The following is a 14061-nucleotide window of genomic DNA, read 5'->3' as shown; positions in this document are numbered from 1 at the left end:
ATTGACACTCTTACAATAATTAAGACATTATATCTTTTTGAAAATAGGTCTATGCATGACAATGGTGTCCATTATTTATGTCATTGTATAGTTGAATAAGATTTAATGGATGTACGATAGCGGTAGGTCATGAACCACCGTGGAAATTAAACACATCAATAAATTATTGAAGTTCATTTATTACGTTCTTACAAACTAATTCTTGAAATTCAATTAACAAAAATCCGAGGAAAACTACAAATGATGATATAAACTTCGATTCTCATTTTGCCAAACGTTTTAAGAAAGTAAATGTCGTATTATTGATCCACTTAAACTCGTTCGAAATATAAAATGAAACTCGGCACCAAATTACGTAAATGCCCTCATTGTTTTCCTATAAAATGAGCTTCCACATCCTCCATTTTCTTCAAATTTGTGTTACGACAATGACAAGAAACACAAATCTAAGAACGGTCTTGTTCTTTTCTGTGACTGTCTTGTTCGTCTTCTTCTTCTCTTATTGTGAAGGAGGAAGAGAAAGAAGAAAGGGCAATGGAGGGATGATAAAGGGAATGTTTGTGTTTGGGAGCTCTCTAGTTGACAATGGCAACAATAACTTTTTAGAGAACTCAAGGGCCAAAGCTGACTTTTTACCTTACGGAATGGATTTTTCTCTCGGTCCGTTGGGACGATTTACGAACGGCAAGAATGTTATCGACCTTCTTGGAGATTATTTTCACCTTCCTTCTCCCATTCCTCCGTTCACTGATCCTTCAACGAAGGGGAAGAAGATTGTTCATGGCGTCAACTATGCTTCTGGTGGCTCTGGTATTCTAGATAACACCGGTGCCATCACGGTAACATACAAAAACTCACGCTTAGCCATGAAAACACGTAAACCAATCTTGTTTTGTTTGTGTTGTGTAGGGAAATGTAATAAGTTTGAACAGGCAAATCAGAAACTTTGAAACTGTGACGTTGCCTGAATTGAGAAGAGGTATGAGCACGAGGGTATCGTTAGACGAGTATTTGTTTGTGGTTGGGTCGGGAGGGAACGATTACTCATTCAACTACTTTTTGAGTAACCTCCACTCGGAACTCAGCCTCGACTCGTTCACAGCCAACCTCACAGCCACATTGTCTCAGCAACTCAAAGTGGGTTGGTTTCGTTTGTGATTCAAGCCACAAATTTGAACCACATTCTTTGTTTATGTCAATTAATATTGTGTTGCTTTGATCCACAGAAGGTGTATGGTTTGGGAGCAAGGAAAATAGTGTTGATATCAGTGAACCCATTAGGGTGCAGTCCAATGGTGAGAGCAAACAACAAAGGACAATGCCTTCATATACTAAACCAAGCTGCTCAAATGTTCAATCTCAACTTGAAGACATTGGTGGATGACCTAAAACCACAAATGCCACTCTCCAATCTCGTCTTCCTTAACTCATACAAGATTATCGATGATATCATCTCTCACCATATTTCTAAAGGTACTCGACATATTTATCTTTTCTACTCTACTTCTGTCATTTTCGCTCTACTCGCTTACGTTGATTTGTTTCTCTCTCGAATACACTCTATTTTCTATAATAAAATGTGGTCAAAAGAGATAATCAAAATGCATTTATATCTTTAAAAAAAAATTAATTGAGAGAAAACGATTTGATTGTTAAGCTCATTAATAGCTTATAAACATGGCTAAAATTTATTTAGAGGGTCAATCATGAAACCGTTCTACTTATAGTATTACCAACCATAAGAAAGCTAACTATCGGACATTAAAGCCATAAGATCTAATAATGATTTTATTATTATTATGAACTTGATATTTATTTTCAAATATCAAATAATTAATTGTGTTTGGTAAAAGAGAAACTAGTGTGGGACAAGGATCATTGATAGCATTGATAGAGAGTACCTAAATTTTATTATTTGAAGGATACGGTTCCCTAATATTTAAGTCCATTTACGACCTGTAGGACACTTCATTAATCTTTAAAGTTCATATCATAAATGTGGCATTTAGGGTAATCTCTATTTTACTTGTTCTTGTACTCATTTTTATCTCACATTTAAGCATTAAAAGGGATTTACCACCATTAAACATTTTTTACCAAAACAAGAAATTTGGTTAAAAACATGTTCAAACATACCTTCCTTTCAACATATGGTGGGTGGTTTTCAGGTTTTATGGAGGCAGCTGTGCCCTGCTGTGAAGTGCCATCTCTGAGTGAAGGTGGGAATGGAGTTTTGTGCAAAAATGGAGGGCAAACTTGTCCAAATAGAACCAACCATGTCTTCTTCGACGGGTTACATCCAACCGAAGCTGTCAATGTCCTCATCGCATCTAAGGCTTATGCTTCTCAACTTCAAACCGAAGTTTATCCCACTAATCTTTTTCACCTCGCCAATCTATAGATTCCGACATGTAGAGTAGAGTAGAGTAGAGTAGAGAGGTTTGAACCTCTAACCTCTTAATTAAAAGTATGTCTTCACTAATTGAGTTACGCTCAACTTGGCAATCTCGCTCTTTCTCTGTAAGTTGTCACTGTGTAGTAGTAATAACATTAGAACTTTATTCACCTTTCAAGCTTTCATCGTGTCGTTTCAAAGTCCAATATTGATACATTCGTCTATCTCAAATTTTTCCTCGGATAAGGGAAATGAGTGAAAAACTACACACAAAAGCAGATTACATCTTCCATCCACAGGCTCTGATCTACTGTACAAAATAATGTTATCAGAGGTGTAAGGCCTAAAAGTAAAAAGAGAGGGGAAGAAGCTGTGTTTCCAATACCAGTTACCTATTTAGGAACAAAGTAAAGTGTTACAAAGAACATACTAAGTTACACACGCCCTACCCGTTCTTCAATCTCAAGCGGTCGAGCGAGAAAGAAAATGGAACTTTGGTGTACCACTCTACCAAATAACTCATTAAAACAATGTGAGAAAAGTAAGTATACGCAGATTTCTCCCAGAATTTGGATGCATTTGTTTTGTGTGCAATGGAGAGAGCCAATAATACCTTTCATCTCATGTGAAATGGTCCTGTTTGAGGATTGCATCAAAATCTGGCAATGTTATTTCTTCAGATTTCCGTTTCCAGGTATCACCATTTGCTTGGAAATACCATGACACTTGAGGAGACACAGGCAGGTACATCTCTGTAGCAAGTAGGCATTGTCTATTGTGTTTAACACGTGTTCAATGCCCAAATAATCGTCTCGTTCGTATTCAAGCTTAACCAAGTATTAAGAACATATCCATTGTGCTTAACAAGTGTCTACCCATGTACAATATATATGTTGATCATAGATACTAGTAGCATGTGATTGTATAAAGAACAATTAATAATCTAGCAAAACATGTCATAAATAACAGACAATGAATCATCACAAACTCTGCATTCGGCCAGTTTTAAGAGTTTCGAATGAAATAAATACCTGAAACAGAGGCGGGATCGGGTGATCTTGTAGCGTGCAAGACCATAGTCCCAGAAAGGATGGTTACAAATCCACAAAGTTCTGATGCAATGCTGCTAGCACTCTGACCAGACCAGTCCTAATGGTATAACAAGCACATGAATCAATCTCTTTGAAAAGCCCAAAAGAAATGTTTAAATTTGTAGCAAAGGTACCTTGAACATTATGGCACTGGCGAAGATCGTGAAGGATGTGAACATTGCATAATGAATTGGCGAGACAACCGCGGTGTCAAATGTGTCCAAGGCCTGTTCATGTAAAGATCTTTTCCGGCTTAAGTTTTAAAATAGCCTTAAGGGATGACCATATTCTCTCTCACAATCCCTCTCTCACACTTGAACAGCAGCTGAGCATATTCTACAATTCCGTTCCATGGCCTATATCTAAACGAGTATTCATCTTCTTAATATTTCGCATGGCAACAATAGAGCTCTGGTACCAATTGATACAGAACTAGATCGATACTCGACATAATTACATCTAAACGAGTATTCATCTTCTCAATATTTAGCATGGCAAAAATAGAGCTTTGGTACCAATTGATACACAACTGGACTGATACTCGACATAATTATTCATCAACATACAAGTGAAAGTTCCATATAACCCAAAATTCGAGAGGTTTGGATTCTCCATACGTAAAAAACACGAAAGATAATAATAGTCATAACGAAACTATAAATACATCATAGGGAGAGCTATGAAGAAGCCACAAATGTACTCTACACCAAACGATTACCGAGCAAAAAAGTTCTATATTTAACATCCACGAACTCCATAGTTATTATCCCGAACCGATTTGAACAAAACAGTAGTACACTAACCTTGTTTAAATAGTTCAGCTGAACAATTATGCATGAGATTGCAACCATTACAAAGACCCATGTTTGGAAGTGAGCAACCTGACTCAAACCCTCCATTGTGAGTTTTATAGCAATGCCAATAGCCTTGATGCTCATTACCTGCAAACCAATGCAGAAAGTTGGTCTCTAACACACAACTCCTTCAAGTATAAATGAAGAGAAAAAGAGTATTCCAAGTTTCATTAAAACTGCTTCACAGAAAAAGAAAAATCAACGATGAATCATCAGAACGATTCAGCACGTAAAAGAGTAACGAAGACAGACCGTCAAGGATCCAATTATGGAGCATATCCCAATGTAAATGAGTATATTTGTCTGTCCGTAGCGGGGTTCGCAATACAACACGAGGAACAACACAATAGCTATAACCGAGGCCGTATAGAGAAGGAAAGCTGAACAAAACACATCAGAATAATCAAAACGAAGCTCCACGCAGTAAGACACACATCAGGATATGTTTTAGAGTTTACTTTACTTGGTTGAGTAGCTAGTTCCCATATCTCGTCCACTGAACTCGGAGTACGTTCACCAGGCGCATGAAGAACAATCATTGTAGACCCTACAACACATAATACACACCCCAATACATCCATTTTCTCCAATTTTTCCTTCAAGAAAAAATGTGCAAGCACAGCACTGCCAACACAATAAACGCATGAAAATCATTTGGGTAAATCCCATTTTGACATGGAAGCATAAATAAAAAGTAATTACATTCAATCCCAAATCAATATCTCATTGAAGCTTGTTACCTAACAATTATACTGATCGCTCCAAGTGGTGTTACCAGAATAGCAGGAGCATAAACATAAGCCACAAAATTAGAAAATTCTCCAACAATCACTGCAAATGGTACACAGGTAAAAGTAATCAATCAAATGTAGCTTAGAAACTGCATGTAAAAACTCAACTTGAAATGCTTGGAGATGCTCTCGAAATTCGGGTGGAGAGGAACAAAAACATTTTTTAAAGAATCTAATAGATCTAGAATGAGGTTTGAGATTTAGTTAAATGTAACTCTGAGTTATGAGCATTCCTTAATCGAAAGTTATTGTCTCAATAAATTGGCATTGAGGTAGACGGCTCTTAGAGATAAGTAGGGAGAGTAAAGAGTCCGAAGACAGTTGAATGATACTCACTAGTACTCATGCCGATCCACCAAAGTGGCTCTAACAGATATCCATATCCACCAGAACCTAGAATTCATAAACCACACAAATTTCATCAGCATAAACCCAAAGGAACAATGTGAGCAACGCAGCCTGCCAATTAGTAACAAAAAGGAGAAACCACAATCTACAACCCTCAATTATAACCATTCAGAATGTAAATGAAACAAATTAATTCTTCGCGAACTGAAAAATTCAATCATGAGAATGACAAAATCGCAAGAAGAACGAGCACCTCGAACATGTAAATCAAGGAAATCAAAGGAAGCATACAGGTAAAATGGAAGACGAAATTGAAAGAACCCACCCAGATGAAAAAATTAATTGAAGAAAAACTGACTCGCTCGAGAGCCCGAAGCCCCGGCCCGACGAAGACCCAACTTCTTGATGATGAAGCTGGAGCCAATAAAGGCGCTGGATAACATAGCAAGAAGGAAACCTTTCAGGTTATCATTGGGCGAGATGAAAGGGTCATGGGTGCTCATGGATTGCTGCAGAGATTCATCTAATTCCAAAGATTTGCAGAAGAAGAAGAAGAAGAAGCGGAGTGGGTTGTGTATTAAGAAACGGCAACACGTTTTTCTTGTAATGTCAGTACAACAGCAAATTCCCACACTATTTCCCCTTGCGCTTCTCTCCCAATCATGACGTTGAATCCATTTGGCTGCCCAGCCAGACTTCATTTCTTAACCCAAATTATATGAACACATCAATACACAAATATTCCCAATTTTTCATGATTACATTTTAGGTATAATTTTGGATCATTATGCCCACATTTTCATTTCTCTCCTTTACTTAGTTTGATTAGATTGAGTCCAATTATGTGAATATTTTTTTTAGATTCTAACGATTCTAGATTTTGTTGGGTTAGATCGCATGGAGTTGATCTGAGTTTTGGGTCACCAGCTTTCTAGTATAAATATATATATATATATTTTTTTGTAATATAATCATAATCATATTTTTAGATATTTATAATCCGTTAATATATTTTTTTTAATTTTATTGGTAAGAATTTGTTGGTAATATAATATATTTTATTTTCAAAATTTAATTAATAATATATTTTATCTTATGCTCATTACATTATTTAGAACTTGACAAATTAAAATATCAAAGAAAGAATAATAATATTTTAAAATCTCAAAATAATACAGATTAAAAAAACTGTTAAAATAAAAAAAATAAAATAAAAAATAAAAAAAAAATTATGAAATTAAAAGATATTGGCATCTGATAAATAAGAGAGAAAAAGGAAAGAAAAGGTTAAAGAAAAAACGATACTCCTAAACCTTTCTCGTCTTCCTCCCCCACTGTCTTAGTTACCCGCCGGCCTCCTTCTCCGCCCATCGCTACAATTTGTTCACTCCAGTTTTCTGTCGGATAATCATGGCCATCAATGCAAGTGCCGATGATCAGTCTCACAAGGCTCACAGGTCTCGCCAATCTGGTCCCAATGCAAAGAAGAAAGCACAGCACAACAAGAAGGGGGAGGTTTCTGAGAATGACAGGAGGCACAACCCGAAGGTAGGTACTTTAATTGTTTCTTGTATTCTAATCAATCCATGCCTCCGACTACATTTGAACTTAACTCTTGTTTTTCTTTTCTAGGCTTTTGCTTTTAATTCTTCAGTTAAAGCTAAGCGCCTGCAATCTCGTTCTGTCGAGAAAGAACAACGTAGGCTTCATGTTCCCACAATCGATCGTTGTTATGGTGAACCAGCTCCCTATGTTATTGTTGTACAGGGACCTCCCCAGGTCTGAATTTATTACTTTCTATATTTTTATCACTTGCATCTCTTTACATTCTTCTTCTTTTAATTCTTGTAACTTACTGTAGGTTGGAAAATCTCTTCTAATCAAGTCTCTTGTTAAGCATTATACCAAACATAATCTACCTGATGTTCGTGGGCCGATTACAATTGTGTCAGGTTCAATCTATTGCCGATTATAACTTAATTTTCATTCTTGTTTCGTACACAAACACATTCTTTCAGTGTTTTGGCTATTTTATTTGGGGATTTGTATTCTCAATGTGTGTGTTTTTCAGGTAAACAAAGGCGGTTGCAGTTTGTAGAGTGCCCAAATGATATCAATGGAATGATTGACGCAGCAAAGTTTGCTGATTTGACTTTGCTTCTAATTGATGGTAGTTACGGTTTTGAGATGGTGAGATACCATGATTCCACTTATTTGAAGGTTATAATGAAATTTGTTATGTTAATTTAAATATCTTACCTACATCACAGGAGACTTTTGAGTTCCTCAACATTTTGCATAATCACGGACTTCCAAAAGTTATGGGAGTTCTCACTCACCTTGATAAGTTTAAGGATGCAAAAAAGTTGAGGAAAACAAAGCAGCATCTTAAACATCGCTTTTGGACTGAGATACGCACAGGAGCAAAATTATTTTATCTGTCTGGGCTTATTCATGGAAAGTAAGGATCTTCTTCTTCACTCCTATCTTCGAACATTCATTTTTATTACATTTCATCATTTAATGTTTGCAATAGGTAGGTGCATATGTGATTTTATATACTCAATTTTCTCTCATCAACAGGTACACTAAACGTGAAGTACACAATCTTGCTCGGTTTATCTCTGTGATGAAGTTTCAGCCACTGTCTTGGCGTACCAACCATCCATATGTTTTGTCTGATCGATTTGAAGATGTCACTCCACCTGAACGAGTTCATATGAATAATAAATGTGATAGAAATATCACACTATATGGTTATCTTCGAGGTTGTAATTTGAAGAAGGAAACTAAGGTACCACTTCTCTGGTTGATGCTTTTGCCTTTCTATAGGATTTATTGTCTGTTTATGTTATTGTTTAGAACATTGGTTTTACATTTCCTTATTTTCAATGCATAAATCAGGTTCACATCTCTGGTGTGGGTGATTTTAATTTGGCTAATGTTACCAGTTTGGCTGATCCTTGTCCTTTGCCATCTGCTGCCAAGAAGAAAGGACTACGTGATAAGGAAAAATTGTTTTATGCTCCTATGTCTGGGCTTGGGGATCTTTTGTACGATAAGGATGCTGTTTATATAAATATTAATGACCATTTCGTTCAGTATTCCCAAGTTGGTGATGATAAAGAAGTTCCTTCAACCAAAGGTAATTGCCTTCCCCATTCTCTGCTAATATGCAGTCATCCGTCACTTATTCTGGAGTAACTCTGAAGTAACTCTTATGCTATAATCAGGTAAAGTTCAAGACGTGGGTGAAGTTCTGGTGAAGTCTCTCCAGAACACAAAATATTCGGTTGATGAAAAGTTAGAGAAGAGCTTCATTTCCCTATTTGGCAGAAAACCTGACAACTTAAATGGGATCCATAGTAGTGAGCCGGCAGAGCAACCTGGGTTGGTGGAACTTGATAGACCTGATGTAGTACATGATACCGATGATTCAGAGTCTTCAGATCAAGATGACCTTACCCCGAAAAAGGCTAAATTTGAAAGTGAGGGCACTGATGAAGAAGAGCATAATGATTTATTAAATCAGAAAGCCACTGTTGTAGACCATATGAAGGAACATGTTGAATTTCATGAAGGGAGGCTTAGGAGAAAAGCTGTTTTTGGAAATGATGTTGACTCTGATGATCTCATGGTAATGTGACTGACTTAATTTTGTAAATGACGCGGCTGTTCATTTATATTTTGTATGCACAATCCAATTTATGTTAACTTTGCAGGCAATGTGCCAAAAAAGAACGTTGTAAGTGCCCTTATATTTTCTTTTATATCTTTGTAGGATTCAGATGAAGAAGATGACAATGACAGTGATGTTGACGGTCAAAAAATGATGTCAGAAGATGATGACAATGACAATGAAAATGAAGATGAGGATGAGGATGAGGATGAGGATGAGGATGAGGATGGGGATGATAATGACGAGGAAAATGGTATTTTCCTTGTAAATCTGTTGTATGCAAATGTCTTTTTTGTTCCATTGATAATTTCACCACCTTATTACTCTATTTGTAGATAGTGGCATGGGTAACTCCTCAAAGTGGAAGGAGTCTTTGTTAGAAAGGACCGTCTCTAGGCAACACGTGAATCTCATGAAACATGTGTATGGGAAATCCACACAAACATCTACAACCTCAAGGGATGAAGGTGATGATGAAGAAAGTGACGAGGACCACTTTTTTAGGCCTAAAGGGGAGGGAAATAAGGTTTACTCTTTGCCCTAATTTTTTAAAAATAGTATTCCCTTTTTTTAGATTTCAACGTTTTCGATTGTTGGTTTTCCAATTGTGCGAATAGTGGTTACTTTCTTAACGTTTTAATATATTGTTGATGGCAGAATGAAAGTAAAGCAGTGGATGGTGCAAATGCCAGTTCTGAGGACTATTCCAAATTTACAAACTTTTTCAATGATAATGTGGAGAGCATTCGTGACCGCTTTGTAACTGGTGATTGGTCAAAAGCTGCTCTCAGAAATAAATCTTCTCAGGATGAAGTTGAAGAAGATGATGATGATGTGTATGCTGATTTTGAAGATCTAGAAACTGGTGAGAAGTATGAGAGTTTTCATGCTAATAAAACTACCGATGCCATGGACCAAAAGGCAGAGTACTCAACAATCGAGGAGCGCAGGCTGAAAAAGCTTGCTCTTCGGGCACAGTTCGATGCTGAATATCCTTTTGATGATCTTGATTATACTTGTTTCTTCCACCCTCTTTTATTTATCTGAATTTTCTTTTTTAAGAATTTGTTAGACTTAACTCTGACCTACATATGCTGGATCTAAGGCAACGGAGGATGGAAGTGATATAGAAGGTGAGGGAAAGTTAAACCATAGTGAAGCTAATGAAGGTGATGATTATCATGACAAGGTAAACATTCTCCCTTTTTTTTAAAAGGTAGGTAGTTTTTGCATGACCCTGAGCACTGCTTCATGTTTGATTGTTTCAGATGAAGGAGGAAATTGAAATTAGGAAACAAAGGAATAAAGCTGAACTTGATAATATCGATGAAGCCTTCCGAGTGGGGATTGAGGGCTTCCAATCAGGGACATACGTAAGATTGGAAGTTCATGGTGTTCCTTGTGAGATGGTGGAGCATTTTGATCCTTGCCAGCCAATTTTGGTTGGAGGAATTGGGCCTGGGGAGGATGACGTTGGATACATGCAGGTAATATTTTAATAGATCTTTTTTTTTATTAACTTGATTATTTTGTTTATTATTATTATTTTTTTTTTCTTGTGTCATTCTGAGAAGTTATCGATTGCATGTATCTCACCTTACTAAGTTTCCGATAATGTAATTAAACCATAACACCATAACCCCAGAAGAGGTCATGAACCTGATATAAAGAGATATATCTGAAGCTCTTGTCCGATGTCCTTCATTGCTTGATTAAAGCTTTATTTCTTTTTGGAAAAGTTATTCCAAGTGTTCTTCTTTCACCAAGTTATGTTGCAATAATATGTTTGCAGGTCAGATTAAAACGACATAGGTGGCATAAAAAGGTACTAAAGACTAGAGATCCATTAATTTTTTCGGTTGGATGGAGACGTTTCCAAAGTACCCCGGTTTATGCAATTGAAGATTCAAATGGGAGGCACCGCATGCTTAAATATACACCTGAACATATGCACTGTCTAGCAATATTTTGGGGCCCTCTAGCCCCTCCTAACACAGGGCTTATTGCTGTTCAGACTTTATCAAGCAATCAGGTATACTTTTTTTTATTATAAATGAGATATCATGTCTTCCCTAACATCTTTGATGACAAATAGTGTGTGCAGTTCAAACTTCTTTTGTCTCTTGAAATAGGGTTCCTCCCAATATTGCAGCATCAGCGATGATGGTTGCTTGAATATTTTATTATTCCATACAAATTCTAATTGTACTTTCATTGAGGATTTTGAAAGTGCATAAATATACCATCTGAAGTGTTCAATTTACATACCATCTGAAGTGTTCAATTTACATACCATCTGAAGTGTTCAATTTACATACCATCTGAAGTGTTCAATTTGGCATAAAGCGAAAGACTGCAAGAATGAATGCCAAGTCTTCATAGCTAGCTTTTATCTCTTGCTATTTGTATTCTAGATGAGGCTCTTTTTTGTGAATTTAGTTTTCTTCTTCATTTGAGAATGTCTTATCCTCTGGAATCTTCACGAATCTCACTGCATTTTAATTCATCTTTTATGTACATATTCTTGTATGACATGAATATTTGATTATTTTTTTTCCCCATAAGCATAAGGTTTGTCTTGTGCCATTTCAGCTGTTTGCATTATAGATTAAATATTTGATGCCAACTTTACTTTGAAGTTTTTATTGCCATCTTTTGTTGGCCTTTTCTAGCTTTTTATTGACCTTTTGTATGGCTTCTCAGGCATCGTTCAGAATATGTGCAACAGCTACTGTGCTCCAATCCAATCATGAAGAGCGGGTGGTCAAGAAAATCAAGCTAGTTGGTTATCCATGCAAAATTTTTAAGAAGACAGCACTTATAAAAGATATGTTTACTTCAGATCTTGAAATAGCTCGTTTTGAAGGTGCATCTGTTCGAACTGTCAGTGGAATTCGAGGCCAGGTCAAAAAGGTATGTCTGTTTGAAATAGAGAGAACATTTTGCATGTTATTTTTCCTACTCTCCCATTGAGAGTTTCTTCTTTTTCTTTTTTTTTTTTTCTTTTTGTTGTAATGCTTACTACTGGAAATTCTTATGTACCTCACTCGTACTTTTCCTGACCCCCATATTTTTTCCAATTATATATTCTCTTATGGTCTGCTTGCTAATGTGCAACTGCTGAACCGTGATCTGGCTTCTGTTTATACAGTGTGAATTATTGGTTCTTATGATGACTTTTCGTGATATATAGAACCGTGATCTGCCTTGTATTTTCCATCATTTTTTTCCAATGAAAGCTTAGTTTCTAGATAAACAAAAAATGATATATAAAAGTTATTTGCTGAGGAATGAAACTTAAGCCTGGCTTGCTTGCTGATCTGTTAACCAAATAAACATGGCAATAGGAGCAGTTGTTGTGTAAGAACTTTAATGTAGCTTGAATAAATATTGCTGGCCAATGGTAGATTTGGACAACACTGGTCTGCGAAAGTATGAAACCAATAAACATGGGACGAGGATTTTGATAAATCTTTTTTCTCGAGGGTGTTTCCAGGAAATGTGTAATGAAAGCAATAAAAGAACAAATAGAAGATTTATTTATCAATTTATAGATTTTGTAACTTAATGACCCTTACCAGTTCTTCTATGTAATTTGCCATTGTAAATCTGTAGATGGTCAGTATGTGTAGCTAGACGTAGGGTCAAGTATTTGCAGGGATGTTAGATATCATTTGATTACTTTTTCTTTCTCGTCTGTTGATAACTTTTACAGTATTGTAAAAGTATTGATTCTCACTCCAGGCTATGTTGGACGCCTGGAATAATGAATATATCGATACATCAATGGATATCTAATTCCTAGTTTCAACCAATTCTATCTGTAGGCTGCAAAAGAGGAGATTGGTAACCAGCCCAAAAAGAAGGGGGGACTACCGAAGGAAGGGATTGCTAGATGTACTTTCGAGGACAAGATTCGGATGAGTGATGTAGTTTTCTTGCGTGCATGGACTAAAGTTGAAATTCCTCAATTCTACAACCCGCTGACTACAGCATTGCAACCTCGTGGTCGAATATGGCAAGGGATGAAAACTGTGGCTGAACTCAGGAAAGAACATGATCTTCCCATTCCTGTGAACAAGGATTCAGTGTACAAGCCAATCGAAAGGCAGAAACGGAAGTTCAATCCATTGGTGATTCCCAAATCATTACAAGCAGCCTTGCCATTCAAATCAAAACCGAAGGATAAACCTAGTCAACAGAGGCCAGTTCTTGAAAAGCGAAGAGCTGTGGTGATGGAGCCTCGTGAACGGAAAGTTCATGCTCTTGTTCAGCAGCTTCAACTTATGAGACACGAGAAAGTAATGCATTTTTTTTTTTGTTTCCTTCTGTTAGAATATAAGAAGCCAACTTCTAACCCATATTTTGTATCTCAAATTTGCCTTTATAGATGAAGAAACGAAAGATCAAAGAAGAGAAGAAAAGAAAAGAGCTTGAAGCGGAGAATGCCAAAAACGAGCAGCTGTCTAAAAAGCGGCAAAGAGAAGAACGGCGAGAGAGGTATAGAAAAGAAGATAAAATGAGAAAGAGAATTAGAAGTGGATGAGGTTTGGGATAATATTATATATATTATGGAGAGGAGATTCACCCAATAGTTTCTTCAAATATATTGGGATGAGTTTCTACATGTATTCTTAGAATTAGTTATTAGGTGATCTTTTTAGTTCATGAAAATTTTGTATAATCTTTTTAGTTGGGGAGTGTAGCAATATTTACATTCTATTTAACCTATTTAAGGTTAACGAAGAAAGAAAAACAAAGAAAAGAGGAAGAAGATAAGGAAAGGGTAATTTGATTGGAAAGTATAATCTTCATGCCCTTTTTTATACCTCTCAAGTTGATCACACGAAAAATATGGATATTCGTGAATCAAAAGGGAAATGAAATTTATCCCCTAACTAAT

The 14061-nt window shown here is 36.4% G+C and overlaps 3 protein-coding genes across 5 annotated transcripts; 2 read left to right on the top strand and 1 right to left on the bottom strand.

Annotated features, from left to right (window-relative positions):
• The first annotated feature begins 428 nt into the window (after positions 1–428).
• On the top strand, positions 429–2565 carry LOC111784409 (GDSL esterase/lipase At4g16230-like). Its single transcript, XM_023665123.1, has 4 exons — positions 429–839; positions 910–1137; positions 1227–1473; positions 2169–2565. Exons 1-4 carry the CDS (start codon positions 429–431, stop codon positions 2399–2401), a joined length of 1119 nt encoding a protein of 372 aa, XP_023520891.1. The 3' UTR covers positions 2402–2565.
• LOC111784408 (probable magnesium transporter NIPA6) lies at positions 2543–6195 on the bottom strand. 3 transcript variants are annotated; one of them, XM_023665120.1, is made up of 9 exons: positions 5838–6195; positions 5468–5524; positions 5081–5171; positions 4804–4964; positions 4593–4720; positions 4290–4427; positions 3621–3713; positions 3427–3544; positions 2543–3147 (listed from the first exon to the last, which is right to left on the bottom strand). In XM_023665120.1, the coding sequence occupies exons 1-9, from the start codon at positions 6178–6180 to the stop codon at positions 3017–3019; spliced, it is 1260 nt and encodes a 419-aa protein (XP_023520888.1). In that variant the 5' UTR covers positions 6181–6195; the 3' UTR covers positions 2543–3016. The 3 variants fall into 3 exon arrangements, with proteins under 3 accessions (XP_023520888.1, XP_023520890.1, XP_023520889.1); XM_023665122.1 differs by lacking the exons at positions 2543–3147; positions 3427–3544 and having other exon boundaries at positions 3627–3848; XM_023665121.1 differs by lacking the exons at positions 2543–3147; positions 3427–3544 and having other exon boundaries at positions 3627–3729.
• Positions 6196–6810: 615 nt separating this feature from the next.
• Positions 6811–13957, top strand: LOC111784407 (ribosome biogenesis protein BMS1 homolog). The gene is made up of 17 exons (XM_023665119.1): positions 6811–7027; positions 7112–7258; positions 7341–7431; positions 7551–7669; positions 7750–7940; positions 8063–8273; positions 8384–8624; positions 8713–9116; positions 9261–9411; positions 9494–9684; positions 9816–10147; positions 10248–10347; positions 10427–10645; positions 10951–11190; positions 11862–12071; positions 12986–13459; positions 13549–13957. Exons 1-17 carry the CDS (start codon positions 6890–6892, stop codon positions 13702–13704), a joined length of 3615 nt encoding a protein of 1204 aa, XP_023520887.1. The 5' UTR covers positions 6811–6889; the 3' UTR covers positions 13705–13957.
• The last annotated feature ends 104 nt before the right edge of the window (positions 13958–14061 follow it).

Source organism: Cucurbita pepo, unplaced genomic scaffold, assembly GCF_002806865.2.
Source record: "Cucurbita pepo subsp. pepo cultivar mu-cu-16 unplaced genomic scaffold, ASM280686v2 Cp4.1_scaffold000194, whole genome shotgun sequence".
NCBI lineage: Eukaryota > Viridiplantae > Streptophyta > Magnoliopsida > Cucurbitales > Cucurbitaceae > Cucurbita > Cucurbita pepo.
The sequence above is the reverse complement of the archived record's forward strand: the minus strand, read 5'-3'. Positions and strand labels throughout refer to the sequence as shown.